The sequence below is a fragment of the Rutilus rutilus genome (genome assembly GCF_951802725.1).
Source record: "Rutilus rutilus genome assembly, chromosome: 23".
Lineage (NCBI taxonomy): Eukaryota > Metazoa > Chordata > Actinopteri > Cypriniformes > Leuciscidae > Rutilus > Rutilus rutilus.
In genome coordinates, this window is record NC_140233.1 from 10,515,632 (window position 1) to 10,543,426 (window position 27,795).

At 37.9% G+C, this 27,795-nt stretch overlaps 1 protein-coding gene across 2 annotated transcripts in view; it reads right to left on the minus strand.

Annotated features, from left to right (window-relative positions):
* Positions 1-1,923: 1,923 nt before the first annotated feature.
* The window catches only part of ntrk3a (neurotrophic tyrosine kinase, receptor, type 3a), a 205,068-nt gene continuing 179,196 nt past the window's right edge, over positions 1,924-27,795 (minus strand). The window contains exons 13-17 of one of the 2 annotated variants that reach the window (XM_084396553.1): positions 23,452-23,582; positions 18,982-19,154; positions 15,305-15,548; positions 7,331-7,489; positions 1,924-4,920 (exon numbers count right to left, since the gene is read on the minus strand). In XM_084396553.1, the coding sequence (XP_084252679.1) occupies positions 4,735-4,920; positions 7,331-7,489; positions 15,305-15,548; positions 18,982-19,154; positions 23,452-23,582 (893 nt within the window). In that variant the 3' untranslated portion in view covers positions 1,924-4,734. Of the gene's footprint in view, positions 4,921-7,330; positions 7,508-15,304; positions 15,549-18,981; positions 19,155-23,451; positions 23,583-27,795 lie in introns of both variants that reach the window. The other variant, XM_084396552.1, reaches the window with a different exon arrangement.

Genomic DNA, 27,795 nt, shown 5'->3' on the forward strand with positions numbered 1-27,795 from the left:
TAAGCCGCAATGCACTGGAGGTAGATAAGGACTTGTTCTGGTAGTCTCATTTGTAATTTAGGAGTGGGGTTTCAAATCAGATAAGGATCTTTAATTAAATGTTTTGAAGGCAATGAAAATGAGTTTTATCCAGCAGGCAAAAAACGAATAGCATGTTTTATGTGAGTCACAGTAACAGCAGAAGATCTGCAGCGACAACAATTTGGGATAACAGATTCAATCAGTAAGATATTCAGCGTGACTGCATCTCTTGAAGATTAATGCTCCAGGTGGCCACATCAAGTGTCGGGGGGCTAAATGAGTTCTAAAACTGGTCGGCTAATTTGATCGGGTTGTTACTGGTTTTGAAAGAAGCAAAGCTTGGATTAGTATTACCTCCAAGTGCTCAAAACAGAATATATTAAAAGGCATTAATTCGGGTAAAAAGTTAACACATGACGTCTTAAAACGTTTTGCAGGCAAATCTAGACGTTGGATTTGAGCAACATTGTCGGTGATTGGCCAATTATAGTTTTTCTTCTTCACTTTGTCCTAGTAAAGCAGTCTTGCATGCGCTAAATGCTTTGGTAAATCAGGCCCACAGAAGGTAGGATAAATGGATGAGGAGAGAGCTGATCTGAGATCAGCAGCGAAGCGTGACAGTGCCAAGGTTTCTGCAGCCCTTCTGCAGGGTTATGAAGTGCTGAAAGAGAGCTCATTCCAGACGTAATGTTCCAGCTTCCTGCCTCGCTTCTTCTCCTCATGATTAAGGTCTTAAACCTCTCATCAATCGCCCCTGCGCCTGCTCGCTGCCATGGCGGCGGTAAGCGAGAGAGGGAGATTCTGCTTGCCTCACAGCTCTGAATGCTTAACTCAACTCCGTCAGCCTGCCAACAGACAGCGCTGTGGCACTTCTCTCCACTCTGTTAGCGTGTGACCTTCACTGATTCATCTCTCTTACCCCTCTCTTTCTCACACACACCTCTCTTCTCTGCCTCAGGGGGATTACCGGAAGACTGGCCATCATATTTAAGGGATATCTAAAAGCCCGGGCCAAAAACTCATTTCATTGGTAATTTCCACCCATTTCTGCAAGGTGAAGTCATTAGAGTCGCGGCAACCCCTGGAGCTGCCATATCATCACCCTGCTGTCACACTCTCTCTCTTCTGATCCCCCTCTCCAAACCAGCTGTGGCTTACACACTCGCGTCCTTTCATTTACAGAAACTACTAATTCAGTTCGTGCTAGTTCTCCGACGGCTTCAGGTGATAAAGATACAGCCTCCCCACTCCCCGCAGCTAACGCCGCCCGACCCCCTTCTCGCCACGTTTGTATAATCCACATTTCACAGGTCGTTGAGCCACGATCGGTCTCACCAAGTAAACCACAGAGAAATGTTTGACTCTTTCAACCCTGTTAGTCACAGTTATGTACTCAATGACTCAAATAATTTATCGCCGCAACAGTGAGCCACAACCTTTAGTCCTCTTCAGGAAACAGGTAGGAACTAAGTGCAGTTTATTTGTTAGAGATACATAGTATGATTTGGTTTCAGAAGTGGAAAATGCTGGCCAGTCATAAAACAAATGCCATTTAATAAATGATTCATTTAATATCGCTTGTTAGCATTTAAAGGAATAGTTCACTTAAAAATGAAAATTCTGTCATCATTTACTCACCCTCAAGTTGTTTCAAAGCGGTATGAATTTATTTCTTCTGTGGAACACAAAGAAAGATATTTAGGTAACCAGACAGTTGATGGACCCCATATATAAAAAATACTATGGAAGTCAATGGGCTCCATCAACTGTTTGGTTATCAACATTCTTCAAAATATCTTCCTTTGCTTTCAGCAGAAGAAAGAAATTCATACAGGTTTGAAACAACTTGAGGGCGAGTGAATGATGACAGAATTTTCATTTTTAAGTGAAGTATTCCTTTAATAACACACAGTGGAGATGAGGCATGCTAGTGCTATAACATTTTCCTTTTTGAATAAACCAGCAATTTATTAAAGAGAGATGTGAGGTGGGCAACAGTGTTTTTTCCCCATAAAATTACCCACACAGAAAAAGGGGTTGACCAAGGAAGAAATAATAGCCTGTTCATGTTAACATATAATTTTCATATTTTATGACTCAGCCCCACGTGCATTCTCTAAGTCTAGCCTCTTTACGGGAAAGCTGGGAATTGCTTTCATTGCCAACAGTGACATTTTGTCTGTTTCCTTCCAATTAGAACCTAATTCAGCATGAATGCTCACTGCGTACTACAACTGACATGTAAAATCTGGTGTGCCACATCAATGAGAGATTTGCAGAAATTACAATGAGTAAAGAGGACTGTGTTTAAAATGCATTCCCAAACTGAGGGCTCATCCATGATGCAGGTGCTAGAGGAAAGCAGGCCTGATTACTTAATAAAACTCAAGTCTTTTCGAGCAAGCAGTTGAGTACCCATACCACGGTAAATTTCCACAGTTACTTTTCTGCACAAAAGCTTGGTGTGCAAAATTGCAAAGTCAGTGTATATCTGCAGCAGGGCCCCGTAGCTGACGAGAATATCAAAATGAGGAGCATCTTATCACACATAAGCACATCGCTGACGGTGTTATTGAAAGACTTTTGCAATTTCCCCCTTGTCATAGATGTGGAGAGAATTATCTGCCCTCTGTGGGAAGCAGAAAGAAACAACACAACAAGATCAACAAATGTTCAAGTCACTTCCTCTGTGCCAGGAACTTTTCCTGATGTGAAGGGTGAGATTATGGTTAAGCTAAATGTGTTCTGTCGAACTGTGATGGGCAGGTTGCCTCGAACAACAATTTAAGTTACGGTTCCTGATAGAGACCAGTGAAAAGCAGGAAAGTTTTTGACATTTTTCACTTTTGGTAATGGTTTAGTTGGGATAAAGTTGCGAGAATCAAAGTGAGCACTCGCACATAGAACACATAAAATGTTCTGCTGTTGATCTATGTAAGGGTTAAGATAGGATGAAGTTCTAAATCGTCACTTATTGTGTGCTCAAGAATCATTTGCACAGATAGGCACACAGCTGCAGCCGAACTAAAGATCACTTGGCTGATTTATTCCACGTGTAATGATTATAGATTTATCATTAGACAAACACTGAGCCACAGATCACCTAGAATGAAAAGCATGAGCAAACAAAACTGAGAGAATATATTACAATAAAATCCAAATGTCACTTCAGAATAAATAAAGAATGTTTCAAAGAAGCCCTTTAGTATTAGGAAAGCTCCATCTCGATTATGCAATTATCGCAATATTGTGTTTACAAGAAAAGAAGAATATTACTTGACTGAATCTACAATGCTGTTATGCATTCTCTTCCATTATATTTTGATGACTCTATTAGCAGCAGCAATATTTACTAGAGGAAACTGGTTACAGAACTAGGAATGGACAGTGTTTTTTATGGAATTTAGCACAGACATAATAAAAAACGTTGCTCATGCTAGTTCTTCCAGTAAGCGTAACCATCTCTCTTTTATTAATTAAACTATGGGAAAGGACGATATATTATGTTTGCAAAGAAGCATAATCACAGTTCATAAAAGCAATGAGGGCTAATGAATGGAATATGAGTATTTTCTGGGCATGATCTCACTTGGGAAAGAATTCCACTGTTCCTGTTACATTCATTTCAGAAGCAAATGGTCTCTGGAACACAAGGAGCGAGGCAACATCTCATGATTTTTCCTTTGTGGTGTGTTTCAGCTTGAAAACCCTAACCGTTCTTGAGCTCTAGGTCACATCCAGAACAAAAGAGGAAAAAAAAAAAAAAAAGAAAAAAAAGTTCATTGAGAAATATCAACATACATTCTATGGACATGTGAAAAAAAACAAAAAACAAAACATTAAAATATTATCAAAATATTTATAGAATTCACTCACCGTAACAGCACGCCAAGGAACTAAAATCATCTAATCAGGAAATGAAATAAGTTAACATACTGTTGTTTGTGACAGAAATTTACATTATATACATTCTTTTTTTTTAAATAAACTCCTTTGTATTGATTGGTGGTTCCTTCAAGTTATTCCATTCACTAAAAAGCTCCTCAGAATATTTAAAAGCCCTGTTGGATACTTCCTGTAGAGTCAAAGAGAAGATCCGGCCAATCAGAGCGCAGTAAGGCTTTTTTCGGAAAAAAAGTCCTTGCCAATTATCTGACACAGCAACCGTAAGCAGTCATATCCGAAAGGCGACCCTCAGCAAGAAACATGGCATACATCCACACTCGGAAGTGAAAGAAAAATAAATAAAAAATATATATATTTATAAAATGAAAAACAAGTAACCACGGGGAGAATTGTCAGGCAGTCAGGAAACAACAACAACAAAACAAAACAAAAAAAAAAGTTTTTTTTTTTTTTTTCATATTTTAGGGGGAAATGAATGGTTTCCATTGTTCCTTTTTTAGAGTTTAAAAGTAGGCTGTTCTTACCAAAATGAAAAAAAAAAAAAAATAAAGAAATAGAGAAAGGAGACTCTTCTTCTTGCAGTAGAACTGTACATCTTTATATGCAGGTAAACAAAATGTAAAAGTGCTTTTTAAAGACTGTTATCCAGTGTATCGAAAGGAGTAGCAGGCACTTAAGTCCATCCCATGTTGTAGTTGTCTGACAGTGGCGCAGTAAGGTACATGTTGTTTTTGGGTAAATCCCAGGTTTTTCCGTTCCTCCGTTGGATAGACGCAGACAGACATCCAAACATATTCCCAACAAACATTAGCCCAGGATATCCAGGTAGACAGGTGTGGCTTTACCCAAGGCATAAAGAATTTTCTGGATGTCTTTGATGTTCAACCTCTGCTGCGGTTCCCTCTGCCAGCATCCCAGCATAATGTCGTACACTTCCTTGGGACAAAGCCGTGGCCGCTCCAGCACACGTCCTTGTGTGATGCATTCGATTACCTGTAAAGACAGGGAGAAAGGAGTCGGGAATTACTTGTTGATCAATATTCTATTGCAGAGGTCTTCAAACTTTTCCAGGCCAAGAGGCTCCTGTTACATGTTGTATAAAATTGAGCATTGCATTTAAAGCCTTTAAGTATTTAAATATTTTATGATACCAACTTACTCTATCTACTGATTTCAAAATATTCAAATACACTACCATTCATGATGCTGAAAATCCAGCTTCGCTATCACAGGAATAAATATCTTTTCAAAAAGTTGTTTCAGACCAACAGCATGGGTACTGAAGTATTATTATGTTTTTGTACTGGGATATTTCACATGAAATGTGAGGATTTTTGGAAGTATCTGAGGAAGCTTTGCTCTGAATTATAACATAAGTGTATTTCTGCAGCAGTCAGATGCGGCGAGAGGACTTGCTGACAGCCCTGACAACACAAGAACCGTCTAATGTTTTTTTAGTTTTTTTTTGTCTATCATTTAACAGTTCTCTGTTTCTGTAGAGAAACCATCTATGGCCTTTGTGTTATGATACGCAAAATAGGACCATCTCATGAAACTGAAGACATTTGCCTCTGTGGATGGCTTCGTATCGACTTTTAGAAAAGACAGATGATTGTTCGTGGTCCCTCGTGTCCACCGCACTGACTCCAGCTTGTGGATGTCTGTGTTCTATCGACTGATAGTTTGATTTAGTTTCATCCGCCGGCAGAAATGACAGCGTAAGTTCTGATGCAATACAGTAGCCACCAGTCCTCCGGAGCAGTGCATGTGATTAGCATTCAAGCCCCTTCAGTGCATAATACAAACACACATCTTTCTTGCATAAATCGCACAGCACCTATAGATTATGGTTCGCTGAGTTGATATTGATAATCTCAGTGTGAAGTAGTGCTCAAAACAGCTGCGAATAGAAGCTTCAAGAGAATCGCTGTCACTTTTTCACTTTTCACAGCTTGGGAATCTGAAGTGGGGAGTACTTAAGTATTTTCAGCACATCCAGCTCTGTTTGGTCAGGAGAGAAAACACTTTCTCACAAAGACTCCAAGTCGTGGCTGATTATATATACATGTGACCCTGGATCACAAAACCAAGTCACAAGTCGCACGGGTATATTTGTGGCAATAGCCAACAATACATTGTATGGGTCAAAATGATCGATTTCTCTTTTATGCCAAAAATCATTAGGATATTAAGTGAAGATCATGTTCCATGAAGATCGTTTGTAAATTTCCTACCGTAAATGTATAAAACATTTATTTTTGTGAGTGAATCGCGAACATAAATGGACAACTTTAAAGGCGATTTTCTCAATGTTTCGATTTTTTTGCTCCCTCAGATTACAGATTTTCAAATATTTTGTATCTCGGGATAAGTATTGTCCTATCCTAACAAACCATACATCAATGGAAAGCTTATTTATTCAGCTTTCAGATGGTGTATAAATCTCAATTGCAAAAAATTTACCCATGTGACTGGTTTTGTTGTCCAGGGTCACATATATATATTAGCTTAATTTTTAATATGCAAAACAATTTTCTTTTGATTTATGGTGGAGAAATATGGCCTAGATGCATTATTAGGTTTCATGAGATTCATCCTTAAACTTATATTATAACAATCTACATTCACTCATTATCTACCTTCTTTTTTATTGCACAGAGAATCCCAGTATACTTATGTGGATATTTGTTTGCAACATTTTGGTTATGAATGCATAAAGCTCAGTTTAGTATCATTATAAGGCTCTTGTTTAACCATTACCACATTTAGTTCAATAGTGGTAATTATGAGATTTATGTGAGAAGGTAAATAATAATCTTTGCTATTCAGACACAATGGAATAGTTTGGGAGCAGCATCTCTATGTGTGTGTGGCTGTTTGGAGTTCATCCAAACCTTAGTTGTGAAACGTTACATGGAGAACAACAATAGCCGAAAATTAAGTGGCAATGTTCCTCATTAACTCGACACACGAGGGAATATGTTTGAGACAGAAAATCCAACAACATGACATTTCAACATGTGTACCTATTCATTTCATAGGAAGACGTCATGTTCGAGATGAGCTTGAGTTACAGTCTATACTTGTCAAAAGCCACATGACAACCGCCAGTGATTATGCTGTTTAATTTCGCTCCTTAGTCATCCTGTCTCAAGACTGAATGTGTCTCATAAATGCTACATTATTTTCACACTCCAGTACCAGTTTTTTTCGTCCAGTACAGACTTTCTGTCTCCATTAAGCTTTTTATTATCATTTCATCTGGGCAATGAGTCTTTACACCTTGCTTTCACCTACGGCAGTCATACAGTTTACTAATAACGCGTGACCAAAGCTAGCCAGAGGGCTAGCAAACAGCTAAAATGAGAGATTTTTCTTATGGAATCCGATAAAATGAACATACCTCATTATTTGCCAGCTGAAACCATGGCTGCTTGCCGTAGGTGAAGATTTCCCAGAGGATGACGCCGAAGCTCCAAACATCACTCTCCGTCGTGAACTTCCTGTACATGATGCTTTCTGGTGGCATCCAGCGAATGGGTAGCATGGTGTGTCCACCCACCTGTTGGAGCACCATATCCTGATTATCAAAGACAGTCAGAGACTAGTGAACTTCACAAACTCGCATTACTAAAGATCAACAACACTTTATGTTAAAATTATTCAAAATTATTAAAAGTCTTGTAGGTGCATTTTGAGATTTTTTCTTTTTTTACGTCCACATTTCATGACTTCCAGAATTTTTCATAGTATTTTGTCATTTCTTAAGTACGTCACCAAGGACGTTTCAATAATGACGTTTCAGTAACGTTTTAAATCTATGAGAATGGAGACGTCCACACCACAACTATAGAGACATAATTTCATAATTTATTATGCCCTGATTCACACAAAGGACAATAACTAAGATGATAATGATACTTACAAAGTTTTAATAATCACACAATTCTTTGAAAATAGAAACAATAACACCACAATTATATCAGAGAAACGATATCTTCAGAACAAATTTCTGATTTTTTTTTCCAGCTGATGAACAATAAACTGACAGCCAATGAGAATCCATTCTGGATTGAAAGAGCCAGATTGTTAAAAGCAGAAGAATAAACAGAACGTTATCGTGCACTGGTGTGGAGGCTAATATAGTTATCATTATAGTCATTGCTATTCTTTATTCTTATTTTCTGCTGGTAAATTGACCTTCCTGGTTGCTGTGAAAAATAACAGTATGATGTACAATTATGGCTGGGCGATATGACCAAAATCTTATATCTAATATCACAATATGAGTTGTATAATAATATAGTTATTTTTGCATTAAATAAGGTTATTATGACAAAGTTTTTGATACCATTGAAATTTCATAATTCTCATGACCAATTTTAATATGACAAAAAACTAATACTAGCAAAAAAAAACAAGAACACCAAAAAAACTGAAGCTTACTGAAGACAAGTAAACAGTTATTGATAAAATAAGAACAAAGTAATTACATGCATTAGGACAAGACTACATTAGAAAAAAGCCCTACCTTAAAAACTAAATCGAAAAGTATAGACAAAACACTGCATAGTCTTCTCTGTTTAAATTAAATCCAAATTTATTCTCAATAAAGTTACAAAAGGGATTCAGTCAGTAGCAGTGAGTGATTTTCTCTGTCTTTTGTTGTTTGATTAACATTCAGACAGCGAGTTTATTAGGCTACTGTCACTTTAAGACTGAATAGACTGATCGAATATTGAAACGCATGCGATTTCTAAACAGTTTGCATTCACTTAGGACATAAATGACTGTGTTTATGAGAATATCCAATGGCCATTTTGACACATAAGTGTGTGTTTCTGACCGTTCAAATCCAATAAGGAGGCAAAAAGAACTCAGTCTAGTATTCGCGCTGTTTGAGTATCGGCTTCATGCACAACACGTGCATATACTGAAATGAGTTCTCTTTCGCCGCTTATTGTGCTTCTATGGTTTAAATTCACTTGTTTTTAAATAGCAATGGTTAAAAACGTTTGCAAATGCTAAGCTTTTGTGACTGCGCAGCATGGGTGCATAACCGCGATAGATACGATACATTCAGTTAATTCGTGTCTATCGGTATATCTCCCACACCTACTTACAATATCTGAAGAGCTCTGACATGGAAAACTGAGAAACCAGAAAAGATGGAGGAAGGGAAAACAAATGTATCCATTAAGGGTTTTTGACAGCTCCAAATCATCAAAGGCCATAAATAAAGTCTCCCTCCAGGCCTTCCCAATGTTAAGCGAGATATTAATCGATTAAAACAACAAGACATTAATCATCTCTGCCCTGGGCCGGCACCGGACTGGATTGGTTTAGAATCTATTTCCTCTTCGTGTCTGTTGCTTGTGTTAATTACAGCCATGCCAGGACAACTGAGAGTGACGTTTCAATGGCAGTTGCGTGGTTATTGCGGCTTTCAACTCGTAAGTGGCGACTGCGTATTAATTACAAGGCTCATTAGTGGTTTGCTCACATGGGGGTCAGGCTATTGACTGTGTGCAGGAATACAAAGCAGTCTGCGGCGTACTGTACATGCACAGACTGCCTAATTTCTTCTTTGTAGGATGCTTATTGTGCTTTTATTTTTATCATAAATGCATTTAGGTACAAAATAGTTTTGTGTTAAAAATAATCAAGAGAAAAACAACTATAAATGAGATTATGGTAAAATGTTCTTTGGCTCTATTGCTTTGTCAAGAGTGTATCCTTGGCAACAGGACGTGTCTCTAAGCTCTGAGCACAACAACGACAATTTAGGAATTAGGAAAACGTCACAGTTTTCGATGCTTTGACGATGAATAAATTGCTGTTTATCAATAAACAACAAAAAATCATAGGTTGCACATCCGCGTAGCTCACAACTCATTTCAATTTGCAAACGGCAAATGACTTAGAATAATGAGTGCAAAAATATGAACGTCTCTGTGATTAGGAAACTATAGAGGCATTGAGATGTACTATAATTTAAGTCTGGGAGGTATTTTTCCTGGTGTAATGTCTTTAATGTAGGGAACGATAAGGCAGTAGAAGGCTGTGTATGTTAATCAGCTACGCTTCTGTGGTTCTCATTCGCAGCCAGTTCCTCACAGAGGAGGAAGCTGTCCCACAGGCTCCAGTGATGTGTGGCAAATATCCCTCCTCTCGCTGGCTCGCTCTTTCCCTCCCGCCTCTGCCCTTTAGGAGGTGTAAGCAATATGCCAGTCCTGCTGCGGTCAAACAACACTCCTCTTGTTCCGTGAGATGGAGTTCAGGGTACTACTGGGCCGCTGCTAACGCTCCCCATGCGTGGGCAGGAACTGCTCCCTATGGCCATACTGAGCTGCTCGCCTGGCTAACTCAGCCCACTTTAGCGTTAGCGCACAACATCCTTGCCAGGAAAAGTCAGCCAGGGATGAAGGTAATGAAGGTATGATCACCATAATGGACATAGATAGAGGGGAGAGAGACAGAACAATGTTTGGAGAGCTTGAAACAGTCAAATACGGCGCTAACTGTGTTAGCTGCAATGCTAGTGACTTTCTGCTGCCATGCCAGGTCCTGATTAGAAATTATATAAAAAATAGCTTATGAAAACATGTTAATGTCATTTAAATGACACGTCACAAGCTAAAAATGGTCGAATGAAAGATTTATTTTCTTTGTGTTTTCAATAAGCCTTTGATTAAAAAGCGAGGAACTTAGTCTATTAGCATAGCGCTAACTGCTTAAGACTGGTTAACTATCTTTTGATTAGCTAAAACACAATATACTGCAATAACAGGCTACATTTAGGATCAGGCATTGAGAGGAATAGTATCTTGTATGACACAGTTAAATACAGAATACCATACTAGCATACTATTCTTACTCTCTCTGCCATTTTAGCATACTATTTTTAGTAGCCTATACATTTCTATTATTATAGAGTACATTAGTGTCTAGATATAGTATAGATATAGAAAAAGAATATATTTTATATTTCGCAATTCTGAATTTATAACTTGCAATTCTGGCTTTTTTTCTCGCAATTGCGAATTTATATCCACAATTCTGACTTTATATCACAATTCTGACTTTATATCACATAATTCTGACTTTATATCACAATTCTGACTTTATATCACAATTCTGACTTTATATCACATAATTCTGACTTTATAACTCGCAATTCTGACTTTATAACTCGCAATTCTGGCTTTTTTTCTTGCAATTGCGAGTTTATATGTCACAGTTCTGACTTTATAACACGCAATTTTTACTTTATAATTTGTAACTGCAAGTTTATATCTCACAATTCTGACTACAATTCGCAATTGCTCTAAAACTGCAACTGCAAGTAGAAAGACACAATTCTAAGATGAAAAGTCGCAAGTACCTTTTTTATTTTTTTATTCTGTGGTGGAAACAAGCTTCCATTGTATAGAGCTTACGTTTTCTTTAAAAAAAGTAAGTGAAACAGTATGCTAAATTACATGAACTCATTACATTGCACGTGTTTTTATTCAACATTTACAAGTCAGATCAAATGAGTTAAAAAAAAGATTACGGCTATAAGTAACAGTTCAATCGTCACACTGGAAATGTAAGGTCAAGTCAAGTTCACTGCACTGTGAGATACAGTGTACTCTGTTTTATATTGCAATGTATCTATAGAGAAAAGTGCACTAAGACTACAGTATATGTAGTATGTTAGGATGCTAATCCAAACACATACATATTTAGTGTTTTTGTTGAGTGAAACTATTTGTGCTCGAGTGTTTGGGAAATTGAATCGATAGTATTGACTGAACTTGCATTCATCTGAATAGCTTTCCCCAGATTGCTCCCCCCATCTTATCTGAGGTGGAACGACGAGACTGCAGATGCATGTAAATCAGTCTGCGGGGCTTCGTTGAGATCGGAATGAGAACTGGCAGGGTGGTGACAAAAATGCCAACGCAATCTGAAAGGGCACCGATGAAAGGCAACACAATTAGCGACTAAAGGGTGGAAGAATCATAGACGAGGAGGATGGGAATCACATAGCGGTAATTAGTGCATATTAAAATCAATAGCATGTTTGTTTCAATGAACAGCTGACGAGAGATGATGTCATTAAATGAGTTAAAGAGCGTTGAAGAAATAGACATTTGCGGTTGGAATTTCCAGCAGTTTTGTGTCTCACTTAACTAGTTTCAGAAGAGATGTACAATGTACCAAACAGATGTGCATTAACAGATGGAAAAAGTAACAGTGCATAATGCAGAGTGAAGGTTTTCTGATCTGGGACTATTAACTTGGTTACCCATCAGTTAATGGAGTATTCAACCGCAACAAGTCCTTCATCCACATCATAGAACTGTCTAGCACCAGACACGGGTGGGTTTGAAGCAAGGTAACTCAGCTTTGCTTTGCCAGGTCTTGCTGGCAGGAAGTTGAGGTGTTTGGTTCCTACATCAAATTTACACTGAGCAACTCGAAATCGACCCCAGCTTCTCTTCCTTCTGCAAGTGAGATTATACGGCGCAATCATTACATGGATGAGGAAGCCAAGCTGTTGATGAATACTGACTCTAGGATAACTGACTGCGTTCAATCCCAGGAGACCACCTTGTAGAGGTTCTTCCTGGAGAATGAACACGTCAGAATGTCACCGGTGTCAGAGAAGACGGGCTTGTTGGATGCCATTTTGGTTTATATCTGCTCTGAGATGAGAGGCGTATGTGCCTGTTGCGGTTAGGAGCAACTAAGAGAGACCTTTTCAGATCAGGTTTAGGTTTATACTATAACAATTTGTGGAAATCAAGGATCCAGGCTTTGTTTCTGAAACCTAATGATATGCTTCCCACATAGATAACTAACTTATAAGGCTACATGCTAAATGACATCAAAGTGTCTGATTTGAAATGCTCTACAATGGCGCATAAACAGAATTCTGCATGGCAGATTTGACTCAAAGGAATCCAGTAGAGCTTAACGATAATCCTTAAAATACATAATAAACAAACAGTGGACGAAATAGCCCATTTTATTTGTTCATCAATAGTATTCTGTATTGAATTAAATGTTTAAATAGATCTCATGCTGCTTATCTTTAGGCATCAATGCCAACTGCCTCGCAGACGCATGGACATTTAGGTTTGCTTTTGCAAAACAGTGATGGTTTGGGTCACTTCCTGTTTGTTAGGAACAGTAAATTGATCGCTGTCTCTTTTGTGCTGCAGAGTGCAATCAGCCATTTCACAGTACCATTAAAATAAAGTAAGCCACAGAATATATTAAGTGAGATGAGATGCAATGGTCTATTTGACATTTACTGTTAATGTAACATATTTCCTCCATTGCAATTAGGACTGATTCTCTGGGAACAGCAACAACCCGTGTCTACTGAAGGATCTGCATTTAGAAATATGCTACTTTTGAGGCAAAAGTAGCTTCTGCTTTTTGATCATCAGGTTGATTTTTTTCTTTCAGTGCATTCAAAACAATGTCTTGCTTCCGGTCACTTTTACATTGTCCACCTTGAGGTAAGCAAGGTTAGGTATTGTTTTAAGCATGAAATAGGTAATTTAAATATTGTATTATTCTAAAATAAATAATTTATATATATATATATATATATATTCATAAACATCACAAAATAAATCAAATAAATAAATAAATAATAATATAATAGGTTTATATTAATAATACTATATTATTATTATTATTATAGCAAAAAAAGTTAATCATATATATCATATGATATTAATCATAACAGTGGACGTTCAGTGACAAGCCTTAAAGGAGCCACCCCTTAAAATAGATAATTTCCAACAGAAGTTCAGAATGAGGACTCAAAGTAATCATTTTTAATAACGCATTTGCCTTTTTGTGCGAAACACTTTGTTAACATTATTAAGTGAACCTCAAAGAACATTAAAATAAATCAATTCCATGTCATTACCCCTTTAAAAACATTAAAGCACACTTACACTCAAACATTAGCATTAAAAAACAAAGAAAACACCTAAATAAACCAAACTTGATATTTGATGTGGCTTGTTTGAAATACATGGCATTTGTCTCAGTTCAAAAGTTCACCACAAGCCACTGACAGAATCAGTATGAATGCTGATTGAGCTGTGTGCTTGTTTAGTTTGGCTCCTGAATAATTTCTTGACTTCTGACAGTGAGTAAAATTCTCATTTCACTTCAGTGCCCTAAAAATGGGAGTCACATTCAAAGCAGAGAGATGAACAATCATGTTCAAATCAACTTAATCTAGTCGAGCGATAGAGGAGCTCTGTAAATTCTGCGTCACCTCATTCATCCTCTTGTTGAGCGCTAAGTGAAGACATACATTTTAATTCATTTAGGGCCCTCATCTTGCAAATTGAGCCCTCTGTCATCTAGACCAAATCTACAGAGAGGCCCATGTCTGTGTCAGGCAAAGACAAGATTTTGATTGAGGATCTTCTGTAGAAGCACAAATGGGTCTGGAGCATGTAATTGAGCCCACCAGCTGGAATGAGTCAGAATTGTCTGAATTTATACTTGAAATTTTAATCCACAAATTCCAATTTCTATAATCATTCACTCACCCTTGTGTGGTTCCAATATCTAGCCAAGTGTCCAAGCTGCTATTTTCCCTACACTATTTTCCATTCTCTGCATGGTCCCCATTCACTTTCATAACATAGACAAACAGCAGCTTGCACATGTTTCTAAATCTCTCCTTTTGCGTTTCATGCAAGAATAAATAAAAGTCATATGAATTTGGATTAACAGGTGAGTAAATGATCACAGAATTAACATTTTTGGTTAAGTAATGTATCACTTTAAAAATATACTCCTTTATTTTAAATCTAATATGGTTGTGAATCCACAAATTATGAATGTAAATCTATAGAATTATCCTTGCAAAACATGAATATGATATTTGTGCTTTTTACATCTCAAATGTATTTTTAAAATACCCAATAAATGGTAACATATCATCAAGGCTTGTATTCAGAGCTCTGTGTATGATTTAGATGTGTATGATTCAAATATGGTGAATTTTTTAACCTTGTCCTTAATTAACACTCAGTATGACTAATCTAATGACTGTAAATAAACAATTTGATTAAAGTCTTTTAAAATAAAAGCAGCTGGATATATAAATATTACAACTTTTCAGAAGTCATTCAAAATGAGTAATTATGCATTCAATTATGGATTTGACAATTGACAAAGGGTTAATTTGTGTTTTGTAGATATTTGATGACTAATCAATGAACTTCATACAGGTTCAGATTGTCTCAGAGCTGAAAGATTCAAGATCTTATGAATGTTTTTTCCACCGACTTGCAATTTTTGACAAACATTTATTTTGCTCAAGCCTTTATGAACACAAAACCGCTCTTACCCGATAGTAGTCAGTGCTGTAGATGTCTCTTGACATTCCGAAGTCTCCAATTTTCACGAGCAGCCCGTTGCCCACCAGGCAGTTGCGTGTCGCCAGGTCACGGTGCACAAAGTGCTGAGACGCCAGGTAGACCATCCCTGATGCGATCTGAGTGGCTATGTGCAGCATCTGAGACAAACCCAGTTCCCCATTGGTCTGAAGTGGCTGTCCGTCAACCAGGATCATTGCATCTGGACCGTGAGCTCTGCAAGTATAAAACAGACAGAATGACCCAACTGATTTCAGTTCTGTCACTTTGGTCCCAACAAGTATTTGGATGCTTACAACACACTTAAAGGGATAGTTCACCCAAAAATGAAAATTCTGTCATCATTTACACACATACATGAATTTATTTCTTCTACTGAACACAAACGAAGATATTTTGAAGAATGTCGTTGACCAAACAGTTGATGGACCCCATAGACTTGTATAGACTTTTTTTTTCCTACTATGGAAGTCAATGGGGTCCATCAACTGTCTGGTTATTGATATTCTTCAAAATATCTTCGTTTGTGTTCAGGAGAAGAACATAAATTCATACAGGTTTGGAACAACTTGACTGTGTGTAAATGATGACAGAATTTTCACTTTTGGGTGAACTATCCCTTTTAAAAAGTAAATGAATTCTGCAGTGCATTAGATAAGAATTAAAGTTATATTCATGAATGCAGAAGAAAACAAATCAATGGAAAATTAAAATAAACTAATGCGGCTATTCATGTCAATGCAAATTATCAACAGAGTACTTTCCTCTTCAAAGGAAACGAATACTGTATGATGCAATTTGCATCCCTGTCAGTTTTCTCTGCCTTTTCATGAATCTATCGCCTTATAGTGTCATTACGTATGAAGCAGTTTTGACGAAACCTGTTATCCCCTATAATCCTGCTAGCTGGAAAAAGAAAGCAATTTCTGCTCTTTCGACAGAGCCCTGTCAGAAACCATGTACACCTATGTATCCACCTTGTTCAATACCGTTGTGGAAGGTTGTAACCTATCAGTCACAGTCAGATGGGCCCTGCTGACATCACAAAGCTGAATTTTACATCACAGCGATAAGAAAACGGCACGCAACTGGTTTACCCAACATTCTAATGCAGGGGATCCCAACCATTGTGTCATCTGAACTTAAACTCTCATTTAAACTAAAATATTACCTATATTGCTATACAAATTTTAAAAAATGAATCACTACTCGATAAAAATGTTGAAATCTAGAGTGATTACAGGCAATACATAGCTAGATAGGTCATTAGATTTATACAATTATCGAAAAAAATAATTGTATTAAAAATTACCACATTTTGTGCACGCATATTTACAACTTTCAAATAATTATATTTTTTGACAATTTCTTCTGAGAAAGTGTCCTGTGGTTAGACAAACATCTAAAACGATTTATTTATTTTGCTAATTATTTTATACTTGTGTATGCATGTCATTTTATGACCATATTAATAAAGAAACTATATGGAATAATAAAGTTTGTCACACACACTGCAAGACCATTAAAAAAGGAAAAAGTCATTATAACATCAACAAACCTAAACGAAAGGGATCAGCTGATCAGTTAAAGGAGCGGAAATATTCATGTTAAGCATCAAGACTTTAGATATACAAAAATGGTGTACTCATATTACTATGAATGGGAGAAATTTTAAAGCGCAATAAGGCAGAATAGTCCCATCTTCTAAAAATAAAGTCATTGTCACTGCAGTGCAACTATAGAAACAGCCAGCATTCTGAGACACACGCTTATGACTGCATCTAGAAACAAAATGTATTCAAAGAGATAGGAGCTGTACTTGCATGACTGAAATAGCTGCCCAAGAGGTGTTTCAAAGTTAAATGTCTTGCCTTAAAGGGGCTATTTGTAAGAATTTCCATGAATTAATCGCTTTTTGTATTGCCAATGTATGAACAGCTTGTAGCGAAAAATAGAGACTTACCCCATACTTCCTAGGTTATCTATGAAAGCCTGTAGACTAATTTGTATGTGAAGGACTTGGATCGATTTCGCCGGGAAAATACAAAGGATGTGAAGGTTACGTTCGCTCCCGAAAGCCTCTCTTCCGAATGTCACATGGACTGAATGCTTATACAATGTTCATGATAAAGCCGAAAGGGCTATTCTGTACTATAATGTCAATGTGTCATGCACATAAAAGGGATTCATTCATAGTCTCACATAGCCAGATCTATATAGTCTATAGCAGTGGCGTTTTAAAATGAGGCAGATATAAATGCAAATTTAAATATGTAAATTTAAGTCTGTTAAATAAACATTAAATTAAAAAAAGAGACCAAATACAGTTCTATTTTGTATTTTTGGCAATAGCTATGTATATTTCTATTTATCAAGATAGTGTTTCTATGCATATTTACATTTATTAATAACTAAAGATAGTAACAATTTAAACAATGTATATTTCTTGTGAACTAATGTTCAGCTTTTTTTTTAATAGTCAACTTATTTTCATCAGTCATCAACCTTGTACACACTGGTCACAGACACAAAGATGTACCTTTAATTTCACCAAGCTGATTGATCACTAAAAAACCACACAGTCATCATGTTTTCAGGCCCCTTTAAGTTTTATTTACTTACTTTTTAATTAGTCTTCCCCCTAGACAGCAACATAGTGTTGGCCCAGATCCGGGTCACATGTGGTACACACGGGTACCAGATGTGGGCCGGATGAGGGCCAACACTATGTTGCTCTCTAGGCCATTAACGCCATCATTATCTTCATTCAGGCTAATGAGAATGTGCACAAAAACAAGTGGCGGAATTTATCACACGAACCAATCATATTCAATCATAACTGATCATATCCAATCGAAGCACGATGGAGGCAATGCCTCCTCTCACGTGACTTTCCCCCATTCATTCTCAATTACCCCCCACTAAACCTAATCTGTCTAGTGCTAGTGAATCGCAGCAGATCTGGTGGAAATATATCCGCTATTATCAAATGCTTTCTTAACTGCTGCTTTCACACCGCTGTTATTTTTGTTGCGTGTTTATTTTGTTATTGAGACGAAAGTGCACAGCACATATTTACATATTCATCCAAAAGGCGCTCTCAGCAGCATGGACGTGTCGGGATGTTCACTGCAAAGGTGTTTCCAACTTTGTACTTCTACGCGAAGAACGAAAAAGAACTTCGCTGTGAGGGGGCCTTAAATCATGTTCAGATTAAGTGTGTACGAGTGTGAGCACGTTGTTGGCTGCAGTTCACTTAACGGCCACAGGTGTCGCTAACAACAAGGGTTTCTGAATTCTACAAATATACCTTTAGCCCCTTTAACGGAACTTTGGCATCAATTACCCATACAATATCACAGTCATGTGTTATATTATGTTTTTATTTAAAACATTTTAATACAAATATGGCATTTCTGTCATAGCCCTGGCCCACTGCAACTCCTGAGGATGATTTGTATCATAAGACTCTGAAATTCCCAGAGCATTACATTGGAATTCAGTGGGTGTATAATTATGTTCAAAAATGGTCTGTGACCTCAATCAATAATAACTGATTCCCTTTGTATTTGAGATCATTTTACAAGCAAAGCATAACGATTACTGCATCATGACATAATGTGTATGTAGTGTGATTCCATCCACACACCTGAGGAACTTGTTGAGGTCTCCGTGTTTCATGTACTCGAAGACCATGATAAGCGGGTCACCGTCCACGCAGACGCCGTAGAACTTCACGATGTGGTCGTGCTGAAGGTTGGTCAGCAGCTCGGCCTCCCGCTGGAAGTCTTTCCTCGCCGCAAGGGTGGGGTCCTTCAGGGTCTGAAGGAAGAAACAGAAGACAGACCGTTTATTGTCGAATGATCACAAAATTAGCTACTCAGCCAGGCAAAAAAGGGAAAAGTTCAATCAAAATCCATATTTCAAAGACAAAACGTTAATATTAGACGATATCCAGGAATGAAATGTGCCTTTGTTTTTTTTATCAAAAATGATTGCATAAGTCAAACTCATCTGCATAATTTTGGACTTGGAGGAACCTAATGAGAAATGAGTTTGAGATCTCTGGAGACTTTAGTATCTTGACTAATCAGAGACATTTTAGGGATTTATTCTGAAATTCTTTTGACAAATAAACATAGTAAAAATGTTTTTGTAATGCATGTTTGAAATGTTTAATTACAAAATATAATAATTAATTTTTAAAAACAGATTTAGAAATTATGCTTTCCCCCTGTTGTTGTTTAATTCAAAGGAACAGACACAAGTTATTTTGCCAAGAGATCTCTTATTTATTTTAATCATTATATGAAGACATAGGAGAGAGTGACAATGGACCAAACAAAGGTCTTCATTCCAGCATCTCTGTTATCTCTGTCCTCTGGACAAAGAGGTTCGGTCTTATATGCCACTGACCAAAAAGAAACTACATTACCAGTGGAACATATACATTACCAGAGGAACATATTGTTTCTATTAACATGGAATGTATATCTAATAATCCCTATGCTTCCGTGGAATCTACATACACTGCACACACATTTCATGTCTCTAACTCTTCAGCACAAACTTTCTCACCCCTCGTTCATGCAGTCTAGCTGTCCCAAAGTCTCTCTCACACATATTTATTCAAGAACACTGTGATTCACAATGATTACAAATGACTATGGATACAAATAAAAAGTAATTATACAGATACATAATACAACTGATTATGAATATTAATAAAAAGTAATAATAATACTGAAAACAATATTAAATGATGAAACTTTAGCCTTCAAAAGGATATATTGTGGATATACATGAATGAAATGTGACTTTGCTAATTTTTATTTTTTTTATACAGTACAAGTAAATTAATTAAGGGAGCTTAAATGAGTCAGTCAGTAATAAATAATTCAAGTGAACAATTAATCAGGTTAACGGGACTAACCTCTCCAACAAATCTGTATATAAACGGATCTGTCTCTAATGGCTTATGAATCCTGAACCATTTAAAACCAATGGAGCATGCTGAGCTATTTTTGACAGTATATGTAAATGCATAATCAAAATGTAGATGAGTTGACACAAATATTATTTTGTAGGCGCCGAAAGTGCTTTAAATCATTCAGGTAACATCAGACTTTTTCACAACAGTTAAATGCATGGACTAAACCTAGGGATGCCAAGGAAGACGCTCAAATTGACCAGCATGACGTCTCTGATTTGCTCGTGCCCTTCTTTGTCTTTTCTGGAAGATTAAATAGTCGCCTGTACACATCCGTCTTTTTGTCATTTTATATCCCATCATTCACAGAAAAATAACCCCCCTTAGTGGCCTTGGCCGTGATATGTCAATTGGTTTCCCAGACACTCTAGCAGCCAGATGCAGCATCACGTTGTGTTTGTGAGGAATCGCTCCTTCAATTATGTTATAATTGCGTTTCGCCCTCAGAACTCGCAGTTTAATTTTAATTAGAGCTACCGTGGGTTAATCCATATCAGGAATTGCATAGAGGTTCATGCATTCGAGATGGATGAGGGAACCAATTCGCAGATGGCGAGGTATCTATCCCTATCCATAATGCTTTATTACTCCTGTGTTGCAAAATTGGCCACCTGCACAGGGCTGGGAAGAGCAGAGGGGACGAATCCAGCACCACCTGGGAGGCTGTCACTTGTAATAAGGGTCTGGAGGTCTTGGGCATCAGGTGGAGATGAGGGAGAGCAAAGGTATGAGAGAGACGCTGGTAGCTCTTTGGCCAAAATACAAGGAAAAACTTGACCTCTCTGAATTTGAGTTGGACGGCTTTCAAACAACAGCTGCCGTGATGGAGCTCCGTGAAGCAGACGAAGCCAAGCAACTTCCCAGAGGAACGTTTTATTGCTCAGAGGTTGTTCTTTCAAAGCTGAAGAGACTCATTTAGATTTCAAAGTACCAACTTTGCCTCAGACTAGACGTTTCTCCTACAATTCCTAAATGAAAACTACACAATTGTTGAAATACAGTGGGGGTACAGAGCTATACAATGAATGTGGGTTGTATAGCTCAAACTAGTGTCTCATTAGATTCTTCTAAGAACAGCATGGTTTGGTCTTGGAGGAACCCAATGAGAAAAGAGTGTATTGAGATCTCTGCCTTTTGATTTAATATTTTAATATCTTGACTAATCAGAGACATTTTTTTTGTGTGGTTAATTCTGAAATCAGACAAGTATAGAGTTCTTTTTAATGGTGGTCTTGGACTGCAAAATCGACAAATAAATATTCATTAAAAATAAAAATAAATTGAATAAAACAAGGATTGGTCAGCTGCTTTTCTTGATGGCCATCTCAGTGTACTTTGTGTATCAAAGTTCATTGGCTGCTCCCATGTGAATAGTCCAATGGCATTTTAACTTTGACAAATGGATAGAGAAATTGGCAAATTAATTAAGAAATGGATAAACATTAATTAAATACAGGTTTAAATTTCTATTTATGTATCAATTTGGAAAGGGAGTTATTAATTTATGTCATAGTTACATTTAACTGTTTTAAACATGATTTAAATAAACAAATGTATTACATTTGATTTAGATTTCTTTTTAGATTCCTTAATTTTAAGTAGCCCTCTATTCTTTTTCTTAGGAAAAAAACTGAAGTCTCCTCTATTTGCTCTCCATGTAATTTAATTTATGTTTAAAAGGAAAAAAAAAAACTAGATATCAGAAAGATCATTTTTGATTTTCTTCCAATGGGTCAGTGGTAAAACAGGGCATGTGGCTGCTTGTGTTGTTCTTCACATGAGAATCTTCTTCAGACACCATCACAAGATTCTAAAAGACACTGTCAGCTCCATCACTCTTGATCACAGCATCTCCAGAATGATGTGCTTTGCTGGATGATAAACCGTCACTAGCAGACAGTGTTATTGCCCAGATTTATTCCTCCAACCATTTCGGACTAAAGTGCAACACCATGAAAGCAAAACAAGATCTCACTGATAATGAAAAAGAAGAAAACATGGGAGATATATATATATATATAAAGTTAAATTAAAATCAAGTTATATATATATAGGTAGGTAGGTGGTGGGTGGATGGGTTAGGTGGTTTCCGAAGTTACGTGGGTGGGTGGGTGGGTAGGTAGTTTAAGTAGTTAGGTGGGTAGGTATGAAGGTAGGTTGGTGGGTGGGTGGATGGGTTAGGTGGTTTAGGTAGTTGGGTGGGTGGATGGATGGCTAGGTAGGTCGGTGTGGTGATGGATTAGGTGGTTTAGGTAGTTAGGTGGGTGGGTGGTTAGGTCGTTAAGTCGGTGGGTGGATGGGTTAGGTGGTTTCTGAAGTTAGGTGGATGGGTTAGGTGGTTTAGGTGGTTAGGTGGTTTAGGTAGTTAGGTAGGTCGTAGGTGAATGGGTTAGGTGGTTTCTGAAGTTAGGTGGGTGGGTAGGTAGATAGGTCGGTGGGTGGATGGTTTAGGTAGTTAGGTGGCTGGGTGGTTAGGTTAGTTTGTTAGGTGGGTGGGTGGGTGATTTGAGTGGGTGGTTAGGTAAGTTTATAATAGTACTCAACAAAATACTAAGTATAAGTTTGACTTCATACTTCAACATGTCAGCATCTGTGAAACCTTGAAACTTTGACATTTCGAAACCGACAGACAAACTAGCGCACTTACAGATCAGCACTGATCTGAAGACCTCCTTCAATAGACTGCCTCAACTCACTGGACGGTGAGTTCCTTGACCTTGGTGAATAGTCCCATGTGGTAAACCATGTTAAGGCATTATCCAGGAACTGTCTGCCCACAGCGATGACTCATTCCACTCCGTCTATGCCATGAAGACTAAACCACAGCACTGCAATATCTTAATACCCCCCCAAACCTTGTATCAATGCCAAATATTAAACGCTATTGTAGCTGATCTCTCCTTGGAGCACAGCAGAGCTCTTTCCATCATTGATCTTAGTTAACAAATCCTCCATCACCAAGACGTCTAGCGATCGTTCCCTGAAAGAAACCCCGCTCTAGCGGGCACAGGAGGATCAACTTTATATGTCATTCGAGGGGGGCTGGAAAAAGGGGCTTGACCTTTCGAATGAGTCCTGTGTAACTGGAGAGCGCTACGGCCCTGCTGGAATGGAGGGATCATCTCTTACCTTGACAGCCACTAGCATCTTGTCCTTAGTGGGGCTTAGGTTGTAGCACTCTGCCAGGAACACCTTCCCAAAGGCCCCTTCGCCCAGTTCCCTCTTGAGCACGATGTCTCTGCGCTTAATGTGCTGTACATCTGGAGGGGGAAAAAGAGAGAGAGAGAGAGAGAGAGATTGAAAGGATTGTGTGACAGTCTTCCTGCGGGTGGAGCTGCAAAACAGAGATTGAGAAATGTTTGAATTTCCTAAGTTGGATTGCTGTCACTCAGGCTGATCAGGTAACTTAAAGGAACGTGGCACCAAAAACCAAGTCTTTTATGACATATGGAGTGAAAGAAAAATGAATTAAAATAAACCAGAAGAAATGAAGAACAATTCACACAGAAATTTGTAAAAATGGTACAACACATACATTTTGGGGAATATATATATATATATAATATATATATGTATATACACACACACACACACACACGCACGCACACGCACACACACACACACACTAATTATAATCATTAAAAATGTATTTATTATCATTGTTATAATAATAGTTATAATAATAATAATAATAATAAATATAAATTAAATAAATAAATTAATAATAATAAAATAATATATTTATTTATTTAAAATTTTTAATTAAAAACCACCAATTACACCATTCCTAAATATGTCACATAGAAGGCACATGTATTGTACATACTATTTAATTTTGCGTTTACATTATAAAGGGTAATGCGAGGTAATGTAACCTTGCAAAACATGATGCACTGAGGCAACCTTTTGATGTCATTTTGTTTTTCAGCATTCATGTACTTATCACTTTTAACTTAGAAAGTTTCTGTGATCTCTGAAACCATTTCATTTAACCCGACTGCTAAAACGTGTGCCTGTGGTGTATGTTTACGCAAAATACACACACATTTGCATTGTTTTACACCAGAATCTTTGTGCGAGCTCCCATTGGGAGCCTCAGTGTGAAATGATCTAAACACAAGAGATCAGGTGGATTTGCCACTGAAACAGAGACGAATGAAGTCACGCTTGGTCCACTGGGCAGGGTAATGGAGCAGATACCAGTATGCTGCCGGTTCATGTCCCCACAGAGCCTTACTGCGGCTCTGCCCTTGAGAGAGGAATGTAACCTCAAACACCCTAATAAATATCGCCACAACATTAAAGACGGCAGGTGATAATCTGCAGATCATCTCCTGTCTGATTTTGATGTACAGATAATCACTGGATGTTATAAAGAAATGTATCTATAGAACAACATATGATGGGTCACCATGAGAAATAAAAGCAACCAAGAAAAGCTTTCCAGAAAGTGGTTGTTTTTAGAACACTGTCAATGGTGCTGATGAAATGCCTCTACTTCAGAGTCAGACTACTTCAGGAAGACAAACTCGTCCACAGCAAAAGTAACCACTTTAGATATGTAAAATAAATAAATAAATGCATAAAAAGACCTGCAAGCTTCCATTCTGAAAGAATTACAGCCTTGGCAAACTGACAATAACACAAAAGTAACCGCTACTTTTACTTACAATAGGCTTCATTCATGAAACACAAGCAGAACCAATGGTCTGAATGAATATTTTTACAAACAATTTGCACAGAAATTTGTTAGAATGAGACATTTGTATGAATATTTTTCCAAATCAAATCAATAAATCAATAATATTTATCATTATAGTTTATTTGTATTGGAACAATCTTAGAAAAATGCATTGTGCATAGACATTATAGCACAAGCCAATTTGTGAGCAAACACACACACACACACACACACACACAGTGTTTTCATGTTTTATGTGGACTTTCCATAGAGACAATGATTTTTGCACTGTACAAACTGTATATTATATCCTCATACTCTACCCCCATCACAGAAAACATTCTGCATTTTTATATTTTCAAAAAACACAATTTACACCAAAACCTTTGCGAACATCTTGGTAGAACGCAAAAGAATTAAAATATCCCATCCATCCCATATTGTTTCCACCACAATGTCCCTTTAGTGGCTCCTTAGTAACACAATAATGCATTGCTCATACTTTTTCCTGAGTAACCTTTCCTAAAGTTGATGACCCATTTACAATACGAATAGAAACGTCAAAACGAGCAGATTTAAACGTGGCTACCGAAGCGCAAGTCGCCATGATGTAAGGCAGCCTGAGCGGGTCTTTAATCTCTGTACCTTCCACCTGTTTCCATTCCCAGCTCCCAGTCTGCTGCGAGGCAGCGAGCTCCATATGGCCGACCGAGACGGCATCTGGTATTTACTCCAAACAGGAGTTTTGGAAAAGCCACCGTCCAACATCAACGCTTACTGGCCAAAGTTGCGAGTCATTCTTTTTTTTCTTTTTTTTTCACCAGCAGAAAGGCAAATTTTGTGATGAAAAAACAAATTGATGAATGGACAGCACTCAAGGCTAGCCTTTTAAAACAAAAGCAGGCAAACGGCGCATTCTTCGTCTAAGCAGAGCACCTAATCAGCAGAAACAAATTAGGGACAATTTCATTAGGGCTGCCGAGCCAATTGCACTTTGTGGCAGGCATCCAACGACGATGGTAAATATTTCAGCACACTCGATTGTACGAGTCTCCGTTTTTTCCACAATGGCATCGGTGGAGATTAAGACAAAGGACGGCGAATACATGCATTACTTCCAAACTAATTAAAAAGCAATTATTTAATCAGGACAGAAAAAGACGATGGGAGAGAGGTTGAGACAAAGATGGAGGGAGAGAAAGGGCTTTGTTTTCTCCATTTCCTGTCCTCCATTTTCTTGTGAGCGATAGGTTCACAATTAGCAGGTGACGGACGCACTGGAAACGTTTGCAGCTTGCAGCGCAATTAAGAAAGTTACAAATTGCGCGGGCTAATTGTCTTATTACACCAACTGTTGCGTTGCGTTCACCTCACAGGCTGCATTGTGAAAGGGCAGTCAGGAGAAGAGGTTACCCGCGCTAGACGTCGTCTGTCTAAACACAGCGAGCAGCTGGGAATACAGGACATCGACTTCATCCTAATTAGGCCGTTTTTCCCCCCACCGCTTTCCTGCAGATGTTTACTTGGTGTCGCTGAAAATGACACAACAGACCAAACCAAAGCTGATTTGGGTTCAAATGCATGTAAAATGCATGTAAATCGCTGCTAGAAAACAAAAACAAAAACAGGATTATGCTGGACTTTCCCTAAAGCAATGCTAAATGAATCCAAGAGAGCACCTGTTCGTTTCCAGTCAGCCACAAAGTCATTTCCTCCTGCGTGATGACTAGATGCACTTACAACCATTTTGTAAATGGCTCCTTTTTAAGATACTACACTCTCTGAAGTCTGAGGAAAAAATTTAAATAAACAAACAGGCCAAAATAAAAAAAAAGTGTTGAGTACAGGGAAATGGGAAATCTGGAGTATTGTTGCTGATAACCTGAGATGCTTTAAGAATCATTTTTTTAATTGCTTCAGAACTCCCTGAATCAAATTCAAAATGAATCTTGAGGCACCTGAACAATCCATCCCTAATTCCTGCTGGACATTTTTGGTTTACACTAACATTTTGGGCCTATTTACATCTGGTAACTTCATTTCTGTCATGACAACTCACGGGAGATTGGTATTGTAATAGAGATTGGCATGGTAATGGATATGGCAATGCTAATGTATTTGGTATTTGCGTAATAGATCTGCTACGCTGCTGCAGAGCAAGTACAGAGACTTGCTACTGCCAATACGTTCACAGACATTGATGTGAGCATGTAAGACACACTACTGCTGCTGCTGCACATATAACATACATGATTTAACCCTCGTAGCAGATCTATACAGGTGGAGCTGGGGAAGGTGGAGGGTTTCTGAAAGCACGCTGCATACTGCTAACAGCAACACTACTGGTATTTGTTTGAATGTTGAGCCGTAGCTCATTGGCCGAAATTGCAACAGCAGCAACCAATCAGCTGTGCTATGTAGATAATGACGTGATTGCTAACAAATTAGTTAAAGACCTATCAGCCTGCACCATCTAGAGTTTCATGACAGAACTAAGTATGTAGTGATGGCCGGTTCGTGAACGAATCGTTCTTTTGAACCGGTTCTTTTTAGTGAACTGGTCGAACCAGTACACTAAATCGGACTGAATCGTTCGAAACAGTTCGCGTCTTGCGTCAGCGCTGATCCACAAGTTAAGTTACTCACTTTCGGACATGAGTCCTGACAGTCCCTTCGACTCAAAATAAACCAATATCCCGGAGTAGGCATATATGTTACTCCAGTAAATCCAACAGTTCACTGAACTGAGATATGTTGTGCTGAGAGAAGTGATGAGCACGAGCAGATACTGA